The sequence below is a fragment of the Mustelus asterias genome, chromosome 20, assembly GCF_964213995.1.
Source record: "Mustelus asterias chromosome 20, sMusAst1.hap1.1, whole genome shotgun sequence".
NCBI classification, from domain to species: domain Eukaryota; kingdom Metazoa; phylum Chordata; class Chondrichthyes; order Carcharhiniformes; family Triakidae; genus Mustelus; species Mustelus asterias.
In genome coordinates this window covers 80,197,175-80,223,599 of record NC_135820.1, presented here as the reverse complement: position 1 = coordinate 80,223,599, position 26,425 = coordinate 80,197,175, and the positions used below count along the sequence as shown (strand labels likewise).

The 26,425-nt window shown below is 47.6% G+C and overlaps 1 protein-coding gene across 10 annotated transcripts in view; it reads right to left on the bottom strand.

Moving 5' to 3' along the window:
• Positions 1-26,425, bottom strand: part of LOC144508681 (copine-1-like) — a 102,191-nt gene that overhangs the window by 30,055 nt on the left and 45,711 nt on the right. For 7 of the 10 annotated variants that reach the window (XM_078236938.1, XM_078236936.1, XM_078236943.1 and 4 more), the window contains one exon: positions 1,790-1,931. In XM_078236938.1, coding sequence (XP_078093064.1) covers positions 1,790-1,921 — 132 coding nt within the window. In that variant the 5' untranslated portion in view covers positions 1,922-1,931. Of the gene's footprint in view, positions 1-1,789; positions 1,932-9,181; positions 9,309-9,386; positions 9,414-26,425 lie in introns of those variants that run through there. The other 3 variants (XM_078236944.1, XM_078236939.1, XM_078236941.1) reach the window with 2 other exon arrangements.

Sequence of the window (26,425 nt, the reverse complement as noted above, 5' to 3'; positions counted from 1 at the left end):
TTTGGCTTTGATCTTTGTGTCGTCATTGTCTACAGGAACAGTGCCAGCAGACCGGAGGATAGCAAATGTTGTCCCCTTGTTCAAGAAGAGGAGTAGGGAGAACTCTGGTAATTATAGACCGGTGAGCCTTACTTCTGTTGTGGGCAAAGTTTTGGAAAGGATTACAAGAGATAGGATTTATAATCACCGAGAAAGGAATAATTTGATTAGGGATAGTCAGCACGGTTTTGTGAAGGGTAGGTCGTGCCTCACAAACCTTATGGAGTTCTTTGAGAAGGTGACCAAAGAGGTGGATGAGGGTAAAGCGGTTGATGTGGTGTATATGGATTTCAGCAAAGCGTTTGATAAGGTTCCCCATGGTAAGCTTTTGCAGGAAATACGGACACATGGGATTGAGGGTGATTTAGTGGTTTGGATCAGGAATTGGCTAGCTGCAAGAAAACAGAGGGTGGTGGTTGATGGGAAATATTCATCCTGGAGTTCAGTTACTAGTGGTGTACCGCAAGGATCTGTTTTGGGGCCACTGCTGTTTGTCATTTTTATTAATGACCTGGATGAGGGCGTGGAAGGATGGATTAGTAAATTTGTGGATGACACTAAAGTCGGTGGAGTTGTAGACAGTGCGGAGGGAAGTGGCAGGTTACAGAGGGACATAGATAAGCTGCAGAGCTGGGCTGAGAGGTGGCAAATGGAGTTTAATGCGGAAAAGTGTGAGGTGATTCACTTTGGAAGGAGTAACAGGAATACAGAGTACTGGGCTCATGGTAAGATACTTGGTAGTGTGGATGAACAGAGGGATCTGGGTGTCCATGTGCATAGATCCCTGAAAGTTCGAGCCTGCCCCGCCATTCAATTTTCTCTGGAGCGTAGGAGGCAGAGGGGTGATCTTATAGAGATCTATAAAATAATGAACTCAGAGTGGTTGGGGTGTGGACTGCCTGCTGTGATAGTGGAGTTGGACACTTTAGGAACTTTCAAGCGGTTATTGGATAGGCACATGGAGTACACCAGAATGATAGGGAGTGGGATAGCTTGATCTTGGTTTCAGACAAAGCGCGGCACAACATAGAGGGCCGAAGGGCCTGAACTGTGCTGTACTGTTCTATGTTAGATCAGCTAGTCAATATCTTTTCCCAAAGGTAGGGAAGTCTAAAACTAGAGGGCATAGGTTTAAGGTGAGAGGGGAGAGATACAAAAGGGTCCAGAGCGGCAATTTTATTTTTACAGAGGGTGGTGAGTGTCTGGAACAAGCTGCCAGAGGTAGTAGTAGAGGCAGGTCCAGTTTTGTCTTTTAAAAAAGCATTTAGACAGTTACATGGGTACGATGGGTATAGAGGGATATGGGCCAAATGGGATTAGCTTCGGGGTTTATAAAAAAAAGGGCGGCATGGACAAGTTTGGCCGAAGGGCCTGTTTCCGTGCTGTAAATCTCTATGACTGCACTGGACTGAGACTTCAACTCTCGGCTTTTAGACTAAGAGTGAGTGGTAACTCTGCAACAAGCTGCTGCTTCATGAGAGAAAGGCAACGTTTTTAGTTTGTGTTTGAAGTGTTGTGCGTACATGTCTGTGCTCCTGACCCATGTTGGCTATTGCTCCAGCAATGTTTCAATTTTCAAATTCTCATTTGTTTTCAAATCACTCCAATCGCTGTAACCCCCTCCAGCGACACACCTTCACACTCCTTTCAAACTGGCCTCGAGCTTCTAACAAAACCCTGCACAGCAAGAGCACACCATTTGATTTGAAGCGCTGTGGGAGAGCCACAAGCTCCTCAAAGGGAGAATTACCTCCATCCACCCGTCGTCTGCTCCAGTGTTTTGAAGTAAGACGCACAACGGGTCAGACATTGAGCCAACATCTTTGTCCATCAAATTCTCACAGGAAATGGTCAATTGTACTTTTGTCACACAGTGTGCCATCGTGGGGAAGCTTAAAGAGAAAAGAGAAAGATCAAAAAAAGGCATTTGGCAACAGGCGAATAATTTTCCACAACTGTAAATACGCCCAATTCTCTCGCCAGGCTCATTCAAGCCATTGGTAATACTGCATTACCCAGGGGAAAAATAACTCATGTAAAAACTGCCCTTGTTTTGCCCATAATTTCATACAGATACACAGAAATGCAAAACAACTGCCTGAAAATGAAATACCATTTAATAAAAGCAAATTACTGTGGATGCTGGAATCTGAAGCCATTCACACTGTCCATTCTCTCTATGGACTGCCATTAACACCTCTTGCCTTTCCCCTGGTTTCTGTGGCTATCATGATGTGGAGATGCCGGCGTTGGACTGGGGTAAACACAGTAAGAAGTTTAACAACACCAGGTTAAAGTCCAACAGGTTTATTTGGTAGCAAAAGCCACACAAGCTTTCGAAGCTCTAAGCCCCTTCTTCAGGTGAGTGGGAATTCTGTTCACAAACAGAGCTTATAAAGACACAGACTCAAATTACATGAATAATGGTTGGAATGTGAATACTTACAACTAATTGAGTCTGTGTCATTATAAGCTCTGTTTGTGAACAGAATTCCCACTCACCTGAAGAAGGGGCTTAGAGCTTCGAAAGCTTGTGTGGCTTTTGCTACCAAATAAACCTGTTGGACTTTAACCTGGTGTTGTTAAACTTCTTACTGTGTATAAATATCTCCCACTTTCTCTGCCTTTTAGCTTTGACAAAGGGTCGTCTGGACTCGAAACGTCAGCTCTTCTCTCTCCTTACAGATGCTGCCAGACCTGCTGAGATTTTCCAGCATTTTCTCTTTTGGTTTTAAATACCACTTCACGTTGCCCAGTCCTGACCCACAGCCTCAAATCCAAAAGTATTTTTCAACCCAAAATATTTCCGCTCTGATTGAGCCAAAGCGGTTTACAGAAGAAACAGAGTTTCTTCAGGAGCAGCAGAGTAAATAACGCTCAGTTCCTTCTCCCGTCAGCCTCAGTTTTTGAGAAAGATCAGAATCGGATTTGACATGGGTCCATTGACAGCTCAGAGCTTCCAGAAAGGTCTCATTCATCAACCATCCCTTTGGCTGTAGCTGCCCTGCGATCACATATTAAACAACACAAAAACTCTCTCTGCTGGCCAACTTTCATAGAAGCCAAGGGCAATGTTAGAGTGCAATGTAAAAGGAGGCCATTTGGCACATCAAATCTGTACTAGCTCTTCCAAAGAACAATCCCACCTCCCCACTCTTCATCCACAGCCTGCAATTCTTTTCAGCTTCAGGTCTGGAAAGACGAAGTTAATTGTACAGTTGAATTTATTTTTAACAGTACACAACATAGCAATCAACAAAACCCTCCTGCCACGTGAAAGCCCAACAATAATCTTGTGTGTCAGCTGATAAAAGCTTGCATATATTTCAAATGCGCAGACCTCATTGTGCCTTGGCCCTTCCACAGCCTCTACCACATGGGAACACCAGACCTACAAGTTTCCCTTCGCCACACCCCAACCCAACAGAAATATATTGTCGTTCCTTCACTGTCGCTGGGTCAAAATCTTGGAACTCCTCCCTTCCTGATAACACTGCAGGTGTACCTACACCTCAGGGACTGCAATGGTTCAAGAAGCTCACCACCATCTTCTCAAGGGTTGGGCAATAAATTGGCCTCACCAGCAACACCCACATGCCAAAGATGAATTGTAGAAGTGGTATTTAAAGCTGGCACCCACAGAGAAAAGAGAGAGGCCGTTACTGCTGTAACAGACCACAAGAGCCAATTGCCATTCCAGGTCAAAGCTATGATGAAAGCACCTTCCCACAAAGATCCTGGTGTGCTGTGATACCTCAAACAATTCCCAGCTGCCATAGGAAGCCAGGTGTGCGCGCATCGGAAATAATTCAGGAGTTAAAGCAGGAAGAACCTTTTCCACAAAGTGTAGCTGAAAGCTGGGATTCTCCCGCAGGACATGGATGTTGAGAGTTTTCAAGACTACGGTATATTTTTGTAGAGCAGCGGTAGAAAGGTCATGGAACGGGGACCAAAAGGTGGATAAATGGAATTAGGATCCAGATGGGCCATGATCTAACTTAATAGATGGAGCAAGCGAGGGGCTGAATGACGGAGTCTGGACATTCATTCCTTTATAAAGTCACATGATGAACCACATGATCTGTCTGCACAGAGTGCAGCGTATGCCGCAGAGCAGATTTTCCTTGAAAAATCATTGGTGACAGCCTCCAGTAGCAATTCAGTACAAATACCAGCTGCTGGAACGCACACTCAATCCAAAGCAGCAGGTAGATGGTCAGTCTTAATGCAGTACTGTATCGCACCACATTAAGGGAGTACGGTGCAGTACCAAGGGAGAGCTACCCTGTCGGTGCAGTACCAAGGGAGAGCTACCCTGTCGGTGCAGTACCAAGGGAGAGCTACCCTGTCGGTGCAGTACCAAGGGAGAGCTACCCTGTCGGTGCAGTACCAAGGGAGAGCTACCCTGTCGGTGCAGTACCAAGGGAGAGCTACCCTCTCCGAGGGGTCACCTTTCTGGATAAGAAATCAGTCCCAGGCAGCACCTGCCCTCTCAGATAAACAACCCCGTGACGCTGTTCTAAAATGCAGGGGAGCTCTCGAGTACCCTAAATAAAAACCAAGCTAACTGGTCATTAACACACTGCTGTTTGTGGGATCTTGCTGTGTGTAAACCCAGTGCTGCTTTTCCTTCACTGACCTCGCCTCAGATATATTTCATTGACTGTACGCCCCAAGGTCATGACAACTGAGACACAAATGCAAGCTTTTCTTTCAATAATAAACCACAAGCTGAAATCGCGATGATCTGAAGCCGGAGGTGTGACGGGAATCTTCAGGATGTGAAGTTTGCCTGGGTTTTTATTCCAACGTTTATGTTTGCTGGGCTGGGTAACAAGAACAGCCTTTCCCAGCTTGATTGATGGGTGACGGCGAGTGACCAGCAGTTCAGACCACTTCTCGATATCACTTCTCCCCCAGCTTTCCAGCGGCTGTTTGGATTATTTTTTCTACCGGCCCATTAGGTTTGCGATGGACACTTGAACCCTTTGCCCTCCCACAGAAACTGACCTCTTACCATTAAAAATTACTCCAAATTGATCCAAAGTTTATCAGGCTGATTCCTGGGGAGGCAGTATATCATGGATTGCCCATATCCATGGCAACTCTTTGTGAGCTATGTATTGTATGATTTATATGGATAGCACGCAAAACAATACTTTTCACCGTATCTCAGTACACGTGACAAGAATAAATCAAACCAAAGTGGATGCCTTTGCATTCCCTACACTGAACTCCATCTTCCACAACTTTGCTCACTCAATCTGTCTGTGCCCTGGATATGAACCTCTCTCTATATAACATTATTATCTACAGTAAAAAGCCAAGGCCCAGTACAGGTTTGTTTGATCATCCACTGATTTCTTTTACAAATCTTGATGCTGCTCAGAATTAATATAAACAGAAGAACATGTTTCACAAAGCCAATAACTTCCTCTGCAATAATCCTACAAAAGAGATGTTAAAAATGTAGATGTATTACACTGCATCATCACACTCAACTACACACACAATGAACCTGAAATACACTGACAACAGCTATACCTCACACACCATAGCTTATAATACTGACATCCTCTGTACACGCATGTCTGTACACATATGTCCTCCTGTGCAAGGGGCATGTGTGTCCCTCTATACAGGTCCTCCTGTGCAACAGGCATGCGTGTCTCTGTACACGTCATCCTGTGCAACATGCATGCGTGTCTCTGCACATGTCCTCCTGAGCAACATGCATGTGCCTCTCTGTATGTCCTCCTGTGCAATGTGCATGTGTGTCTCTCTTACATATCCTCTTGTGCTTTATGCTTTAACATGTTCATACGTTGTTGTAACTGGCAAGAATGTGAGAGCAGACACTGAGACACGCCCTGCCCATTGTCTGCTGGAAGAGTTGCTCACAGCCAGAGAATCCCATACAAAATGTCCGCCTGAAAGGTTCATTCCTAAGAGCATGAGAAACAAGTGAGAACTGAGATGTGTTAGAAACGACAAACAGGTGTTTTTATTTAAACTGCTAACAGCTGGTTTACTGTACCGCCTCTCAATCTCTCAGGGCCAGGGTTAGAATCGAGAGATTCTCATTCCCAGTGAATGCCCCGAGTCACTTCTCGAACCACTCACTCGAGCTGCTCTGCGCAGCTGGGTGGTGCAGGGAGATCAGGTTCGGGTGTGGCCACCTCTGTTACAGGGCAATAAATAGACAGAACACACTGCCGCCATTTGTCAATAAATCTGCAATACAGGGACACAAGCAACTTCTGAAATGGGACGCAGATCAATGCAGGAACGGAAAGAGTTTGTAGGGCTAGAGGGAGGAAGCAGGGGCGTGGGCTAATGGGTTTGCTGTCCCAAAGATGTAGCATAGGCACGATGGCCTGAATGGCCTCCTTCAGTGCTCTGTGATTCCATCAAATGCACGTCATTGGTGTGCAATCAAACGCTGTCCACTTACACTTCACACAGCAGACTTCTGCAGAATGAGTGAACACAAGACATTCAGGAAGTGACAAAAGGCATAACTGAAGTTTTAACAGGAAAAACAGCTGGAAGATAAAACTCCTTTCACAACCTCACAGCATCCCAACACACAGATATCGTACAGAAATGTGGTTACTGCACACGGTGAAATCCCACAAGCAGATGTGACCAGCTTTTTTCTGGAATGATATTCGTTGAGGGATGGAAACTGGCCAAGGACATGAGGCAAAACACCTCGTTCCTCTCCTAACAATGGCTGTGGGATTGCTTATATCCACCTGAGAGCAGGTAAGGACTTGGTCTCACGAGAGAAATGGCACCTCCCCAACCTGTAGGACCCCCCCGCCCCCCCCACCCCACTCCAGTACTGGCACTGTGGGGATCCACACACACACTGGTAATGTGCTCACTGAAGCCAAAACTGTGTCACAGGAAGGGAGAGCGGGCCAGGGAGATATTCAGAGTGTGGAGCTAAAGGCACTAATTGGGGGGAGTGGGAGAGAAAGAGAGAGAGAGAGACGGCAATGAGGTCCTGGAGAAATTAGATGACAAGGTCCAGGGTTTTACAATCAGGATGCTGGGGTAGGGGTTGGTCACAGAGTAAAGTGCTGCAGGCTTCAGATCAGCTCTGGCTTTGATTAGGCAAAGATACAATGCTTACGTTACTAAACTAATAATCCCAAGAATGCGAGTTCCTGTACGGCTTCCCCCAAATTAAACACAAAGCCTTTGAGAAAATTCAATCATTATTTCAAAAAGATGCCAATTTGTGCAGGGTTATCCCTTGGACACAGGATAGTGACACACACAGCGATCCCCACAGGATAGTGACACACACACAGCGATCCCCACAGGATAGTAACACACACACAGCGATCCCCACAGGATAGTAACACACACAGCGATCCCCACAGGATAGTGACACACACACAGCGATCCCCACAGGATAGTAACACACACACAGCGATCCCCACAGGATAGTAACACACACAGCGATCCCCACAGGATAGTAACACACACAGCGATCCCCACAGGATAGTAACACACACAGCGATCCCCACGGGATAGTAACACACACAGCGATCCCCACAGGATAGTGACACACACACAGCGATCCCCACAGGATAGTGACACACACACAGCGATCCCCACAGGATAGTGACACACACACAGCGATCCCCACAGGATAGTGACACACACAGCGATCCCCACAGGGTAGTGACACACACAGCGATCCCCACAGGGTAGTAACACTCACAGCGATCCCCACAGGGTAGTAACACACACACAGCGATCCCCACAGGGTAGTAACACACACAGCGATCCCCACAGGGTAGTAACACACACAGCGATCCCCACAGGGTAGTAACACACACACAGCGATCCCCACAGGATAGTGACACACACTGCGATCCCCACAGGATAGTGACACACACACAGCGATCCCCACAGGGTAGTGACACACACACAGCGATCCCCACAGGGTAGTAACACACACAGCGATCCCCACAGGGTAGTAACACACACACAGCGATCCCCACAGGGTAGTGACACACACACAGCGATCCCCACAGGGTAGTGACACACACACAGTGATCCCCACAGGGTAGTGACACACACACAGCGATCCCCACAGGGTAGTGACACACACACAGCGATCCCCACAGGGTAGTAACACTCACAGCGATCCCCACAGGATAGTGACACACACACAGCGATCCCCACAGGGTAGTGACACACACACAGCGATCCCCACAGGGTAGTAACACACACAGCGATCCCCACAGGGTAGTAACGCACACAGCGATCCCCACAGGGTAGTAACACACACAGCGATCCCCACAGGGTAGTAACACACACAGCGATCCCCGCAGGGTAGTAACACACACAGCGATCCCCACAGGGTAGTAACACACACTGCGATCCCCACAGGGTAGTGACACACACACAGCGATCCCCACAGGGTAGTAACACACACAGCGATCCCCACAGGGTAGTAACACACACAGCGATCCCCACAGGGTAGTAACACACACACACAGCGATCCCCACAGGATAGTAACACACACACACACAGCGATCCCCACAGGATAGTAACACACACACACAGCGATCCCCACAGGGTAGTAACACACACACAGCGATCCCCACAGGGTAGTAACACACACACACAGCGATCCCCACAGGGTAGTAACACACACACACAGCGATCCCCACAGGATAGTAACACACACACACACAGCGATCCCCACAGGATAGTAACACACACACACAGCGATCCCCACAAGGTAGTAACACACACACAGCGATCCCCACAGGATAGTAACACACACACACAGCGATCCCCACAGGGTAGTAACACACACACAGCGATCCCCACAGGATAGTAACACACACACAGCGATCCCCACAGGGTAGTAACACACACACAGTTCCTTCCTGCAGCATAATAAGGAAGCAGCAAACTGCTCTCATATTTCAGCATTTTTCAACAGCATCATCAGAAGATTTAGAATTAAACTCAGTAGGTTTAACTACATAACAAACTGGAGGGAAAGGAACAGCCTCTGATTATCTGTGACGAGCTTTGGTCTCCCCCTCCCAGCTCACAGGGGTCTCACATGATGATTCAGAATTCAAGAACTGGGCCACAAACACTCACCAATGGAACAGTTCCAAGCAGTTACTGAATCAATGGCACAGCATAGCTGAACTGTGCTATCATTGCAAAAACACATTGTGAGAAAGCTAGGGTCAGAGTCTAAGCCTGGGACTCAGGGTTACAGTAGTACCCCTGCCCCAGCACCCTGCGCCCACTGTATGGCAGTACAATACCCAGTGTGTCACAATATAACTCAGACACTCACTCTCTCTCTCCTGCAGCTCCTCTTCCTGTCTCACTGCCACCGCCCTGCTCCAGAATGCTACAAATCAGGCCCCGCCCCTCCACTCTGACTGGGCAGCTGCTCAGGGACCGCTCTCAGCCATTGGCTCATTTCATTGTCAATCAAATAAACACAACTAGTCAATGGGATCGAATTCCGCCCTGGTGGAGCCTGGGTGTGAGCACAGAGAACCACACACGGCTCCCCCCCCCAGCTGGGGACACACGGCTCCCCCCCCCCCCCCAGCTGGGGACACACGGCTCCCCCCCCCCCCCAGCTGGGGACACACGGCTCCCCCCCCCCCCCCCCAGCTGGGGACACACGGCTCCCCCCCCCCCCCCCAGCTGGGGACACACGGCTCCCCCCCCCCACCAGCTGGGGACACACGGCTCCCCCCCCCCCCCCAGCTGGGGACACACGGCTCCCCCCCCCCCCCAGCTGGGGACACACGGCTCCCCCCCCCCCAGCTGGGGACACACGGCTCCCCCCCCCCCCCCCAGCTGGGGACACACGGCTCCCCACCCCCCCCCCCCCCCAAGCTGGGGACACACGGCTCCTCCCCCCCCCCCCCCCAGCTGGGGACACACGGCTCCGGCTCCCCCCCCCCCCCCCCAGCTGGGGACACACGGCTCCCCCCCCCCCCCCAGCTGGGGACACACGGCTCCCCCCCCCCACCAGCTGGGGACACACGGCTCCCCCCCCCCCCCCAGCTGGGGACACACGGCTCCCCCCCCCCCCCAGCTGGGGACACACGGCTCCCCCCCCCCCAGCTGGGGACACACGGCTCCCCCCCCCCCCCCCAGCTGGGGACACACGGCTCCCCACCCCCCCCCCCCCCCAAGCTGGGGACACACGGCTCCTCCCCCCCCCCCCCCCAGCTGGGGACACACGGCTCCGGCTCCCCCCCCCCCCCCCCAGCTGGGGACACACGGCTTCCCCCCCCCCAGCTGGGGACACACGGCTTCCCCCCCCCCCCCCCCAGCTGGGGACACACGGCTCCCCCCCCCCAGCTGGGGACACACGGCTCCCCCCCCCCAGCTGGGGACACACGGCTCCCCCCCCCCAGCTGGGGACACACGGCTCCCCCCCCCCCCCCCCCAGCTGGGGACACACGGCTCTCCCCCCCCCCCCCAAGCTGGGGACACACGGCTCCCCCCCCAGCTGGGGACACACGGCTCCCCCCCCCCCCCCAGCTGGGGACACACGGCTCCCCCCCCCCCCCCCCAGCTGGGGACACACGGCTCCGCCCCCCCCCCCCCCCAGCTGGGGACACACGGCTCCCCCCCCCCCCCCCAGCTGGGGGGGCTCCCCCCCCCCCCCCCCAGCTGGGGGGGCTCCCCCCCCCCCCCCCCAGCTGGGGGGGCTCCCCCCCCCCCCCCCCCAGCTGGGGGGGCTCCCCCCCCCCCCCCCAGCTGGGGGCTCTCCCCCCCCCCCCCCCAGCTGGGGGCTCTCCCCCCCCCCCAACACCCTCAGCAGGGGACAGCTCCCCCCCCAACACCCTCAGCAAGGGACAGCTCCCATCCCAACACCCCCAGCAGGGGACAGCTCCCATCCCAACAACCCCAGCAGGGGACAGACCCCATCCCAACTCCCCCAGCAGGAGACAGCCCCCATCCCATCCCAACTCCCCCACCAGGGGACAGCCCCCCCCCCCCCCCCATCCCAACTCCCCCACCAGGGGACAGCCCCCCCCCCCCCCCATCCCAACTCCCCCACCAGGGGACAGCCCCTCCCCCCCCCCATACAAACATAATATGTAACATACAGGCATCACAATCAGTTCTCCAAGGGATGAGGACATCTTTCTGCAGCTATCTCAGTTTAGGAACCAGGCTGGCAGCTTGCTCTGGAATCTCTGATTTTATATTGGAACTCAAACCAAACTGCTTCAGCTGCCACCTCACCAAGATAGAGTCCACATTCATAATCCACATCTTTCACCGAGAGCTCACACTCTATGGATCACGTCTCAAAGTTATGTTTCATTTCTTGTGCAGATCCAAACAAAAAAGCAGCTATTATTATCCACTAAAATTCTCATCTCTTCCATCCTGCGGACTCCAGTGTCTTCATTTCTACTCAATTCTCATATTTTCTACTTACTCACCCGACGATCCTTGTCATTTGTGTCTGCTGGTTCTGTCCAAGTTATTTTGGACACATGTGTTGGCAGTGTATGTAAAAGAGTGACTCATTTGCATTTATATAGTGCCTTTCACAACATCAACATGTCCCAGAGCACTTGACAGCTAATTAAGTACTCATGAATTGCAGCCATCGTTGTAAATATAGGAAAGTGGTGTCGCCCACAAACTCAAAGCAACAGTTACTCCAATACTGGTCCTATTATACTCCACCGCTCTATCGCCTGCCCACACTTTGGCAAATCAGACCACATGGCTTTGCTCCTGCTCCTGATTTACAAGCAAAAACTGAAGCGGGAGAATCCATCAAAGAAAGTTGTGCAATGTTGGTCTGAGGAATCGGATGATCTCCTACGGGTCTGCTTGGAGTCAGTGGACTGGTCAGTATTGAAAAACTCTGACCAGCCTGAACGAGTACGCCACTACAGTAACTGACTTCATTAGTAAGTGTGTAGAAGACTGTGTGCCAAAGAAGCAAATCCGTGTGTTCCCCAACCGGAAACCATGGATGAACAGGGATATCCACTGCTTGCTGAAGTCCAGATCTGAGGTGTTCAAGTCAGGCGACACTGACCTATACAAGAAAGATATGATCAAAGAGGAGCCAAAGATGCCAAAAGACAGTACCGGACCAAACTAGAGTCCCAGGCTAGCCACACTGATTCCTGCTGACTATGGCAAGGTCTGCAAGACATAGCAGGCTACAAGATGAAAGCATGTAAAATCGCCGGCTCCAACGCACCCCTCCCTGATGAGCTCAATGCATTCTATGCCCGTTTTGAGCAAGAGGTCAGCGAGAGCATGCCCTCCACCCTGGAAGCCCTGGATGAACCTGTATCTGGAGTCACCATTGCAGATGTCAGAGCAGCTTTCTCGAAGGTGACGAACACTCAGATTCTGTGCGGATCAGCTGGCGGGAGTATTCACAGACATCTTCAACCTCTCTTTACAACAATCTGAGGTCCCTATCTGCTTCAAGATGACGACCATCATCCCGGTACCTAAGAAAAACCAAGCAGCCTTAATGACTATCGTCCGGTGGCTCTGACATCCACCATTATGAAGTGCCTCGAAAGCTAGTCATGGCACAAATCAAATCCAGCCTCCGGGACTACCTGGATCCACTACAGTTTGCTTATCGCCGCAACAGGCCCATAGCAGACACCATCTCCCTGACCCTGCACTCAACCCTGGAACACCTAGATAACAAGGACACCTGTGTCAGACTCCTATTTATTGACTACAGCTCAGCCTTCAACACCATTATTCCCACGAAACTCATCTCCAAACTCCATGGCCTGGGCCTCAGCACCTCCCTCTGCGACTGGATCCTGAACTTCCTAACTCACAGAGCACAATCAGTAAGGATAGGCAACAACACCTCCTCCATGATCATCCACAACACTGGTGCCCCATAAGGCTGTGTTCTCAGCCCCCTACTATACTCCTTATACACCTATAACTCTGTGGCCAAATTCCCCATCAATTCGATTTACAAGTTTGCTGACGACACCACCATAGTGGGTCAGATCTCAAACAATGACGAGACAGAGTACAGGAATGAGATAGAGAATCTGGTGAACTGGTGCGGCAACAATAATCTCTCCCTCAATGTCAACAAAACAAAGGAGATTGTCATCAACTTCAGGAAGCGTAGTGGAGGACATGCCCCTGTCTACATCAACGGGGGTGAAGTAGAAAGGATCGAGAGCTTCAAGTTTTTAGGTGTCCAGATCACCAACAACCTGTCCTGGTCCCCCCATGCCAACACTATAGTTAAGAAAGCCCACCAACACCGTTACTTTCTCAGAGGACTAACGAAATTTGGCATGTTGGCTACAACTCTCACCAACTTTTACAGATGCACTATCGAAAGCATTCTTTCTGGTTGTATCACAGCTTGGTATGACTCCTGCTCTGCCCAAGACTGCAAGGAACTACAAAAGGTTGTGAATGTAGCCCAATCCATCACGCAAACCAGCCTCCCATCCATTGACTCTGTCTACATTTCCCACTGCCTCGGCAAAGCAGCCAGCATAATTAATGACCCCACGCACCCCGGACATTCTCTTTTCCACCTTCTTCCATTGGGAATAAGATACAAAAGTCTGAGGTCACGTACCAACCAACTCAAGAACAGCTTTGTCCCTGCTGCCATCAGACTTTTGAATGGACCTACCTAGCATTAAGTTGATCTTTCTCTACATCCTAACTATGACTGTAACACTACATTCTGCACTCTCTCGTTTTCTTCTCTATGAATGGTATGCTTTGTCTGTAAAGCGAGCAAGAAACAATACTTTTCACTGTATGTTAATACATGTGACAATAATAAATCAAATCAAATCACCGTGTTCATTGCATCGCATCTGTGCCTGTGTTCAGGTGGAGGGCGTTAACTGGGGGTTGGCTGTCCCTCGATTAGAGGATTATTCTGCTCAAGGCCGTGGGTTTTTGCCATTGGTCTTCCCAGGACTTTCACGTGACCACATCTTTGGACACATGGGGCAGGACTTTCCACGGGTTAGTGCGATCCAGAGGGCAGGATTCGCTTCCTTTTCTTTCCTTCTCTGTTGCCCCTTTGCCTCATTGTTAAGACGCTGGGACTCAAAACACAATGCGGCTCCATGGGCAAATTGTTGCTATTCTGAACAATTGGTATATATCTTCTCCAATTAATGACCACACTGCCTCACTTCAGTGAGAGCTTCCCAGCATCTTTGGAGTGTTTTCTTTGTCTTTCCCCGAACGTTTGCCATTTGGAAGTTGGGCAAACAGGAATGTTTTATTCCTCATGCAGTTTCTCAATTCCTCAAATCTAATTTTTGGCTGGTTTTGTTACATCCTCCTTTCAGTTGTAAATCTAATGACATTCTCTGGATTCCGACCTTCTCCTTTATTCCTCTTCACTCCCTGGTGAGTAATATTTCCCAACTTGTCATTCCCCTTGCAACGACCCTCAGCTGCTGTTCCAGAGATTCCTGGAGTGGTTCGATGGGTCCCACATTGTTCTCAATCTGAGAAGCGTGAAGTCTCCTACGACTAAAGCCAGAGCTCTAACCTTTATTGTTCCTTTATAGTTCGTGCCAACATGTTTTATCCTGTGCTGCCCCGGAACATATTTTCCTTTTTTTCTTCTATCTTCATGTGGCTGCCTGGTTGTCTGAGGTTTTCTAACCATGGCTCTCCAGACATCTCTAACGTCTTAACATCACAATGGGGCAATGAGAGGAGGCAGGTCCCGAGATCTTCCTCAGCCGATACGGGAACCAAATCTGCATCATGCCCTCCCCATCCAGCTAACTGGATCATCCCAAAAAAACCCTGTACCAATTCTCAATTCCTTAAGAACCGAAGAAAGAGGAAACCATTCAAGTTTGCTCCACAATTCAAGATAGATCACGGGTGAATAGCTCCATCAGACATGCAGTATCAATGGGCCTTCAATGACACACACAAACCAAAGTCAGGTAACAGGCTAACAGGAGAATAATACTGGACCATTCACAATGTACTGCTTAGCTGTCAAGATACAGTTTTATTTAATTTGCGCTGCACCTTTAAATTCAGAAAACGTAATTGCTGTATTGTTAAGATAGAAATTTGCTGCAGGCAAGGGAGGTACAGCTTGTGATTCCTGATCGAATCAGTACCGCCCAACCACACTGCATTCTCTTCAAAAAACATACGTGACACTGAGCAGCAAACTAAAACCACACACAGGTAAAAGCACTGTCCAATGAAGCACAGAAACAGCCCATTCAACCCAAGCCAGAGTTAACTCTCCATGTGAGCAAATAATTCTCATCACCCTTACCCAGTCTGTTCCCACATCCCTTCTTCCACTTATCCAGTCTCATTCTGAATATTAACTGCGTTGCTAAGTCAGATAGGCCTCAGGTTTAATGCAATGAAGCTCTACTTGATCCCCCAAACCCAACCTCAGGAGGAAATTTGCTCCGATACGAGTTTAACACTTCAATCGATGATGGACCACACCACCCCCGCCCACGCCCCCCCCCCCCCCCCCCCCCCGGCCCCCATCCCAATTACGAGCAGGAACTGTTAGTTTATGAACATTTTCCCCACAATGGGATTGTACTTTCAGATATGGCCCAAAATGACCCAAATGTCAGTTAGCTTCAAACCATACAGCTGGCAGAGTGGGGAGTTTTATTCCAGTCTCAGATCCAGGCTGATTCCGTGGATGGCGGGACTGATGTACGAGGAGAGATTCACTAGGTTAGGATTGTTTTCACTGGAGTTTGGATGAATGAGGGGGGGATCTCAGAGACTTATAAAATTCTAACAGGACTAGACAGGGTAGGTCCAGGAAGGATGTCCTCGATGGTGGGGGGAGTCCAGAACCAGCGGTCACAGCCTGAGGATTCGGGGTAAACCATTCAGGATGGAGGTGAGGAGACATTTCTTCACCGAAAGAGTGGTGAGCCTGTGGAATTCATTACCACAGGAAGTAGTTGAGGCCAAAACATTGAATGTATTCAAAAGGTGGCTGGATAGAGCACTTGGGGCAAATAGGATCAAAGTTTATGGAGAGAAAGCAGGATTAGGCGATTGAGTTGGATGATCAGCCATCATCGTGATGAATGGCAGAGCAGGCTCGAAGGGCCGAATGGCCTCCTCCTGTTCCGATCTTCTATGTTTCTATGTAAAATCAAATCTACTCTCCGCTGAACACATTTACATATATATTAGGAGCAGGAGTAGGCCGTTCAGCCCCTCTAGCCTGCTCTGTCCCTTGACAGAATCATGGCTGATCTGACTGTGGTCTCAACTTCAGTTTCCACCCCCCCTATCTATCCCCCCCCCCCCCCCCCCAACACTCTTAACTAACAAGGGAGTCAATCTAAATCTGCCTTAAAAACCTCAACCATTCAATGAAGGCTTTCAAAAGGGAATTAAGATTATTACTGGAAAAGGAAATATGTGTTGGGCTACAGGGAAACGTGGGCAGTTGCACGAAGTAGATTACTCTTTCAGAGGAACAGCATAGATGACAGGCTGAATTGCCTCTACGTGCTGTAACAATTTGATGATTGCAAACTGGAATGATAATGGAATTTTTATTTTGTGGGATTGCATGCATTTGTTTTAAATCTTATACTCACTCCTATTAAGTATTTCACCCCCCGCTCCCCCCCCCCCCCTCCCGCCTTACCTCAGTATATTGAATTAAATTATTTTCAATCCTTGTAAGATTACTGAAACTAGTTGACAAATGTTGCTACCTGATCACACCAAATATGCACAACACCTTCAGGAAAATTCCACCAAGGCGATACATTAGCAAAACCAAAGGGTGACCCTTGGTTCAGTGGGGAGTGGTCTTGCCCGAGAGGCAGAACGTCGAGAACACAGTCCATGCTGATCCTCCCAGCGCGCAACTTGAGGGAGCGCTGCTATCCAATCAGACTAAACCGAGCGCCTGTCTCCCTTCCTGGGTAAATACAAAAACTCCCCCTGCCACTATTTCAAAGAGCTGGTGGGTTCTCCCTGACGTGAAAGGAACACCAGAACTGGCCATTTCGCCCCTCAAACCTGTTCCACCTTCAATTCGATCATGACTGAGCTCTGCAGCTCAACTCCAATTACTCATCTTTGACCCAAACTCTTTATCTAAAAAAAAATCTAATGATTTCTCCATCTCGACACTTCATCTTGACCACAACATTTAGCATTTAATCCATCCAGTTTATCATGTGAAGGTAAACAACACCCACTTCTTAAGTGCATTGGCCATGCTAAATAGCCCCTAAGTATCCCAGGATGCGTAGGTTAGAGGGATTAGCAGGGTAAATATGTGGGGTTACAGGGAAAGGGCCTGGGTAGGATTGCTGTTGGTGCAGACTCGATGGGCTGAATGGCACTGTAGGGTTTCTATTATTCTCTATACCATCACCTCCTCTCCAGCCTCCTCCACTGTTGCTAAATTTTAGACCGCTCATCCAAAGTCCAGTACCAGGTGAGCAGAAACTTCCTCCCACTAGATATTGGGAAGACTAAAGCCATTGTCATCAGTCCCCACTCCAGTCTCTGTTCCCTAGCTAACAACTCCATCCATCTCTCTGCTAACAATGAGACTGATCACATACAACCTCCGTCATATTTGACCCCAAAACATCATCTAACATCACCCCGCCTAAGTTTGCCTGCTGCTGAAATCCTCCTTCATCTAAAATCTTAACTATCCCAACATGCTCCTGGCTGGTTTCCCAAATTCTACCCTCTGTAAACTTGAAGTCATCCAGAAGTCTGCTGCCCGTGTCTTAACTCATTAAGTCTCAACCCCCATCACCGCTGTGTTGGCCAACATTGATGTCCACTCAGGCAATGCCTCAATCTAAAATTCGCATCTTTGTTTCAAATCCCTTCATGGCCTCAAGCCCTGTTATCTCAAATCTCCTCCAGCCCTACAAGCCTCATATCTGCACTTTAATTCTTTTTAAATTCATTCATGGGATATGGACATCGCTGGGCTGGGCTAGCATTTATTGCTCATCCCTCGTTGCCTGAGGGCAGTTGAGCCAACCACATTGCTGTGCCTCTGGAGTCATATGTAGGCCAGACCAGGTAAGGACGGCAGATTTCCTTCCCTAAAGGATATTAGTGAACCAGATGGGTTTTTCTGACAATTGACAATGGTTTCATGGTCATCAGTAGATTCTTAGTTCCAGATATTTTCATGGAAATCCAATTCTACCATCTGCTGTGGTGGGATTCGAACCCGGGTCTCCAACACATTAGCTGAGTTTCTGGATTAATAGTCTGGCGCTAATACCACGAGGCCAACGCCTCCCCATAGCTCGAGTATACCCGAGTGATTTTAATTGCTCCACCATTGGTGGTCATGCCTTCAATCACCTGGAGCTCCAAGCTCTGGAACTCCTGAGGGATTCCAAAAATTCTCCACTGACCTCTACCTTCTTTTTCATCTTTAAAGATGTTCGTAAAAACCTGCCTCATTGACCAAGCTTCTGGTTCACAGACCCAATACCTCATGTGGTTTGGCATCAAATTCTGCTTTATAATACTCCAGTGGGGCGCCTGGGGATGGTTTCTTACGTTAGAGACACTATATAAATATTATTTCTTGCTGCTGTACCCATAGCAGCCTTTTGGGGAGCGAGTGCCAGTTTCCTACTACTCAGATAAAATGCTTCCTGATTTCCCTCCTACGGGACCTAGCTATCATTTTTAGAACTAACTTCCTGCTCTGTAATTCCCCCACAGAGGCGCTCACATCCTCTTCACTTACCCTGTTGATTCCTTTTATCATCTTGTCAACATTTATCCTTAAACGTTGCTGTGTGTGTGGAAGCTTGCGGTGCAGATTAGTTGCTATATTTCCTACGTTACAGTGAAGCAGTTTGGGATTTGTTTGTGGCTGTTAAAGATTCAAAACAAATGCAATTCTCTCTTTACTCTGAACGTGTGCAGCTGTGCAAGGCTTTCACTGCAGAATCTGGCAGGATGCCGACAGCTGGCTGCACATTGTGCTTCATATTTGAGGTATTAACTGGGTTTACAGCATTGTCTGACTGAATGTCTGGTGCTCAATATCTTTATTCAAGACTTTTCTTTTCCAAGAAAGGCTCAACCTTCTTCCCTGCTGCCATCAGACGTTTGAATGGACCTACCTTATCCGAACGTGATCTTCCTCTACACCCCAGCTATGACTGTAACACTACATTCTGTACTGTCTCCTTTCCTTCTCTATGAACGGTATGTTTTGTCTGTATAGCACGTTTTTCACTGTATCCCAATACATGTGACAATAATAAATCAAATCAAAACCTTTTACACGGGAACCTCCACTCAATCCCAGACAGTGATTGGGGAAATATTGACTCCTGATCATATATCATAGGAGATTAATATCTTACAAGTAGACTGCAATAATAACCTGAGCAAATGCCAATTAAGCATGGTCAGCCTTCCAAACAGCTTTTCATAGCAACAAAAGATCATTCAGCCACCAATCCCTCCATCCTCCCCTCTGCTGTCCTCCTACCTCGAGTCTGTTCTACTATTCCAATAGATTACAACTGATAGTAAAGTAAAAGTACAGTTTATTTATTTGTCACAAGGAGGCTTACATTAACACTGCAATGGAGTTACTGTGAAAATCCCCTAGTCGCTACACTCGGGTGCCAGTTCGGGTACACGGAGGAAGAATTTAGCATGGCCAATGCACCTCACCAGCACGTCTTTCGGACTGTGGGAGGAAATCGGAGCACCCGGAGGAAACCCACGCAGATACGGGGAGAACGTGCAGACTCCGCACAGACAGCGACCCAAGCCAGGAATCGAACCCAGGTCCCTGGTGCTGAGGCAGCAGTGCTGACCACTGTGCCACCACCTCAATTGATCTGCACCTCAATTCCATTTACCCACCTTTGCTCTATGTCCTCTGACACCTTTCCTCACAAAATCTACCCGTATATCTTGAAAATGAGTGGTGCTGGGTTAGAGAATGTTTCCATTCTCTTTGCTATGATTTGCTTCATGATTTTACTCTTCAATGGCACAGTTCTGATATTAAATGTGTTCTACATTCCCCTTCCTGAGGGAATAGTTTTCTCCATTTAGCCTTGCTAATCTCTAACATTTTGAACACCTCGATCAGTCCTCAACCATCTAAACTCGAGGGAGCACAAACGCTTTTACAAGGTCTCAGCTGGGGTGGTAGTGTACAATTCTGGGTACGACATTGGGAAGGATGTCACAGCCTGGGCGTGGGGGCACAGCAGTTTGCCAGATTACTGCCAGGGTGCGGTGACTGTTAGCTCTGCCGGCTAGCTGGATGCAGTGTGATGCAAAATGACACCAATCGCGTGGCTTCAACTGTCATACCAGCTGTGCTGTGCTAGCTGATGAAGGCTGGCCTTTTCACCTTTCTCCACACTAGCAAACAATGGCCTTCAAAATATATAACTACTTCTCTCTGTGTCTCTCAGAGGTGCCTATGGTCTTTTGTGGACTATGGCTAATTACCTTACCAGGCATGAGGCTCGGTTACACCGGGAGATTGGAGAGTAGGAGAGGCTAACGGGAGGCCCAATAGCACTGTTCAAAATTATTAAGCATTTTGATGAATTAGGGAGAAAGAATTTCCTCTATTAAGTATTAAGTAATCAAAAGTCAGAGATTTAACATTGGCAAAAGGACAAGGCAAGAAATGAGGAGAATTTTCTTCAGAAGGCTGTTGACAGTTGAGACACACCGCCTGTAAAGACAGTGTGAGCACAATGTACAGGAAATTGAAACGGATGTGTACTTGAAGATGACTAACTTACAGGATTATGGAGGGAAATTAAAGAGGACATGTGGAATCAAATCTGGCAGCACTTTCAATGACCTGGCACAAGCCTCCTTCATAGAATCGCTACAAGAGACTATTCAGCCAAGCAAGTCTGCGCCAACTCTCGAACATCTTACTAGGCCCAACCCCCCCTGCCCTATCCAAGTAACCCCACCGTGTCCCAAGAAGTATGGGGTACATAAGGGACAATTTAGCATGACCAATCCATCTAACCGGCACACCTTTGTATGATAAAATTTATGACTCTAACTTGTCCTCATAATTTAACATTTTTAAGCTATCATATATACCAAGAGGGAATCTCAGTGGAAGGTGAGATAGTAAATAGGAGGGCAAAGGTTATTGATCATAAACACTACTTCCAGTTGAGAAGGCGACATAGGTACAATTGGTCAAGAATAAATTTAGCAATCATATCAGGACGATTCATACAGACCAGGGCAGGATGGTGGCACAGTGGTTAGCACTGCTGCCTCACAGCATCAGGGACCTGGGTTCAATTCCCGGCTTGGGTCACTGTCTGTGCGGAATTTGAATGTTCTTCCCGTGTCTGCGTGGGTTTCCTCCGGGTGCTCCAGTTTCCTCCCACACTTCAAAGATGTGCGGGTTAGGCGGATTTGCCCCTTAGTGTCAGGGGGACTAGCTAGGGTAAATGCATGGGATTATGGAGATAGGGCCTGGGTGAGATTGTGTTAGGTGCACTCGACGGGCTGAATGACCTCCTTTTCCACTGTAGGGATTCTATGATATGAAATAGAAGCAGAAGTCGACCATTTGACTCTCGAGTCAGCCCCGCCATTAAATAAGATCAGTTTGTGTTTCAAATTCCCATCCACCCTCGATTGCCTAACAGGAATCTATCCACCCCCACCTTAAATGTGTTTTCTGGTTTCTGAGGCAGAGAGATCCAAAAGCACACAACCCTCAAACAATTTCTCCTCATCTCTGTTCTAAACGGCATTCTTAGAAAGAAGCACATTCCCTCTGGTTATTGCTGAAAAGGGATTGGGAGGCAGAAATCTTGGGAACGTTTAAGACAAACCAGATGCTGGGATGGGAAGAGGTTGCTTATATAAATGAACTAAGATGGGCCAAATGGCCTTACTCTTGTGTGAACTGTTCAAACTGCTTTAGAAATTAAATGATAGGTGTATGTTCTAAATTGAAGCTATGTCTGTTTTCAATATAACCAAAAACACACATCAGTCGAGTAAATAAATGCCATGGATACAGAAAGTGTTCAGAAGTGATTTTAAACTTGTTGACTGTGTTATTTTCCTTAAATTAAATATGCACTAATTTAAACTTAACCTTGGATTCAATCTATGCCACCCCACCCACCCCTCAAACAGTTAAGCAGCTATTTAGGATGGAGGAGGAGAAATTTCTTGGAATTGTCTACTTGAGTGCTGTGGATGCTCAGTCGCTGTGTTTATCTGAGGTCGAATACACTTGCTATAGATTTGGGCACTAAGAGGATAAAGGAATATGGGGATGGGGCAGGGCAGTGGACTGGAGGTAGATTGTCACCTGTGTTCTCATTGATTGGTGAAGCAGGTTCTAGGAGATTGTACCACCTCACGCAGCTCCGATTGTTTTGTTCTTACAATGCTCCCAGATTGGGTCCTTGGTATACAATGGTTCACTCATCGAAGCCACGTCACAGACTTGCAGCGTCTGTGGTATTTTGCTTTGGTTTTTGCTATATATAGTTGGCTTCAGTGTGCCAGGAATAGGAAAGGATATAGGCAACACTGTCAGGAGCGGCTCAGAGAAAGAGAGAGAAGAAACCTGTCAGCACATAAGCAACGTTGGAGTGCCAGAATCAAAATAAAGGCAGCAGACGAGATCCAAGTTATTCGGGGTGGGTCTTGCTGAAAAGTCTGCAAGAGGGGCAAAATAATTTAACTATTTCACTTCCTCCAGGTTGGTTTTAAATCTTCTAATTAGCATATCACAGACGGCAAAGACCAAGCAGAGGGGAAAATGCCTCCCCAACTGGAACTACTTTAATATCAGGAAGAAAATAATATATTTATTTGTCCATGTAGTTTGCATCTTTCCCTTGTTGTTTAACACAGTGTAGTAGAGAGTTCAGATATCAACCACAAAACCAGTGCATTGTAAATGTGGGAATATGCTTTGTCCTTGCTGGCAAGGTACAGTGAGATCAGATTGCCAATTTTTGCAATCCAAACAGAAGAAGAAAAGCAATATTGATGGGGCTGTATTGACCAGGCCGGGTGAGATCAAGATTTCTGTATTTTAAACCTAGTCAATCCAGCTGTGTTGCTCACTGTCTCAGGTCTTCCCAGATCACATCACCTGGGATTTTTCCTGGACCTCTGTGTTCTTTACCTCCTGCACTCCTCAACCCAATGCACCTTACATCAGCCAGCTCTTCTTACAAAGTACTTTGTCATGTTCAGTACAAGATGTGGAGATGCCAGCGTTGGACTGGGGTAGGCACAGTAAGAAGTCTCACAACACCAGGTTAAAGTCCAACATGTTTATTTGGTAGCACGAGCTTTCTGAGTGTCACTCCTTCTTCAGGTGAGTCACTTGATGGATGGAGAGGCGCTCCGAAAGTTCGTGCTACCAAATAAATCTGTTGGACTTTAACTGGTGTTGTAAGACTACTTAATGTTCAGTACAAGTATGAGGATATTGAACATTACGGACTAGAAGATCATACTTTGTGCAAGTGATCACAAAAACATGTTATTTTGGCTGCAACTTATTAAGTGACAATGGACAGTTCTGTGGCCAATATTTAGTTAAACATGGACCTGTCTCAGGGCACTTCACAGTCACCAGAAAGTTTTCTAATGCAGCCAAAGTACTGTACTTATTCCAGTTTGAGAACCAATCTACATAAGGCTTTGCAGCTTCATGAGAATCCTTTGTTTCTAAAAGATGTTCACTCCAACTCATGTATCAACTCAACTAAGAAGAGTAAGAAGTCTCACAACACCAGGTTAAAGTCCAACAGGTTTATTTGGAATCATGAGCTTTCGGAGCGCTGCCCCTTCATCAGGTGAGTCATCACAACTAAGAAGACATCAAAACTGCAATGGACAGTGACCGAGTTATCAATTGCATTTATATAATTATGGCTTTAGCCTCATCTGTATGTAATCTGCGTGTGAGATAGTGAAAGAGAGACAAGTGATTCAAATGCTGCATTTTAAACATGTGATATCATATGCCTTTATTTTAAAAATTGCCAAAAAGCCTGCTGCTGGATTAATTTATTAGAAAAAAAGCACCGCGGGTGAGGAAATGCACACACCTCACATGGAAACACGCCAATTACAGACTGGATAGGACCATACAAATTCTGTCTGTAACAAATTTCATCAAGAAATAAGCCATTTGGCCCAATCGTTTCACGTTAACATTCTGCTCCACAGAGGTCTCCTTAACTTCTCTTAATCTTGTGGTAGTGAGTTCCTATTCTTTCGTGAAAGGGAATCTGATTGAGGTGTTTAGAGTGATGGTGGGGAGTGATGGGGTAAGTGGGTGGAACAATAGCCACTGGTCAGTGATCGGTTAACTAGAGGTTACAGATTTAAAATTACAAACAAGTGGAAGGAGAAAATAGGCAAACTTTTTAAAAAACAGTTAGGGTAAATACATTTCTCCTGCATTTCTGACTGGATTTATTAATGGCTCTCATATTTATGGCCCCGCCCAATCATAGAATCCCTACAGTGCAGGAGGCCATTCAGCCCATCAAATCTGCACCAACTCTCCGACAGAGCATCCCACCATCCCTGTAATACCATGTCTTTACCCCGCTAATCACCCTAACCTACACATCTTTGAGTATTATGGGGCAATTTAGCATGGCCAATCCACCTAACCGGAAGGAGGTCATCCAACCCCTCAAGCCTGTCCGGTCATTCAATGAGATCATGGCTGATCTGTACCTAAATTCATAGACTCAGCTTTGTTCCACAGTCCTTAATATCTCTCGTTGACTAAATTTATCAAACTCACATTTAAAATCAACAATCTTATACTGCGTAAAAATCTACTTTGAGCCCAGTTTTTTTAGGCAAAAGGTTGGGGGTCAATTTATACAGGAGTAATATTTGCAGGGCAGAATTCCATGCATGTTCTTGGGTATGCCGATGCCCTTTGGAACTTTCCCTATACCATTCTTTTGCGCCATGGCTGGAGCAACATGACCCAATTGGTGCCATTTTGGAGTAGCCTGCCCCACCCACCGAAACACTCTCTCCAGTTGCATCTCCTTCTGTTCACTTTCTCCCACTTGCCGCCCCTCTCCTGAGCCCTCGTTCAGTGAGGGTTGGAGAGAGAATGTGGCGAGTGGGAAGGAGAAGAGAGAATCAGCCAATGAGCAGGTGGTATGTACAAAGAGTTGGGAATTTTTGGCCAAAGCCATGGGTCGACATATACATGAGGTATGTGAAAAATAAGGGATTTTTTTTGGCAAAAGTCAGGGGTTGACTTTTACGAGATCAACTATCACTCTAATACAAGCAGTAATTTGCCATTTGCCGATGAGCATTCCAAAATTCTACCACTGTTTTTTGAAAGCATTTCCTAACTTCAATCCTAGACAATTCTCTTCAATTTTTAAACTTTGCCCTTTGTCCCAGACTCCCCAACCATTAGAAATAATTTATATATATTTTTTATAAATGTATTCCTTTCTCAGTTACAAAGCCAATGTGCAGAATGGATAATGCAAACCCTTAATCCATCTCCTTGCTTGCTCCAGAAACCAATTCAAATTGTCCTGCCTGCTGTCCTTAGTATCTTGAGAACTTTAACCCTGTTTCCTGGTAAATCTGCACTGTACTCTCTCCAAGGTCAATATATCCATTTTAAGGTGCACAGTTCCCCAGGTGTGTTCTAGCCTCAGGTGAGTATGTGGGAGTGGGATATATTCTGTTGGTACTTACACGTTCATCCCCTTTGTAAAGCCTAGCAGGGCTGAGTGGCCCGAGTGTTCAGGAATTGGTTGCAACATTTCCAGCTCTTAACGAGGATCATGTCACAGGGGCATTGACCAACTTTGATCTAAATTAGGTCTTCTGAGCTATTCCTTCACAAGATCTCAATCAGGTCTATGTTATTAAAAAATATATATTCTAAGTCTTTTAATAGGTTAAAATACATCTTTCCCCACATGCTGAACATTACAGGCGGCACAACGGTTAGCCAAGGACTCAGGTTCAATTCTGGCCTTGGGTGACTGTGTGAAGTTTGCACCTTCTCCCCATGTCTGTTTCCTCTGGGTGCTCCAGTTTCCTCCCACAGTCCAAAACTGTGCAGGTTAGGTGGATTGGGCATGCTAAATTGCCCCTTAGTGAGCCAAGATGTGTAGATCAGATGGATTAGCCATGATAAATGCAGGGGGTTACAGGGATTGGGCAGGGGAGGGGGAATGGGTCTGGGTAAAATGCTCTTTCAGAGAGTTGGTACAGACTCAATGGGCCAAAATGGCCTCCTCCTACACCATAGGGATTCAATGGATTCTATGGATTGCATGACCAAAGGCT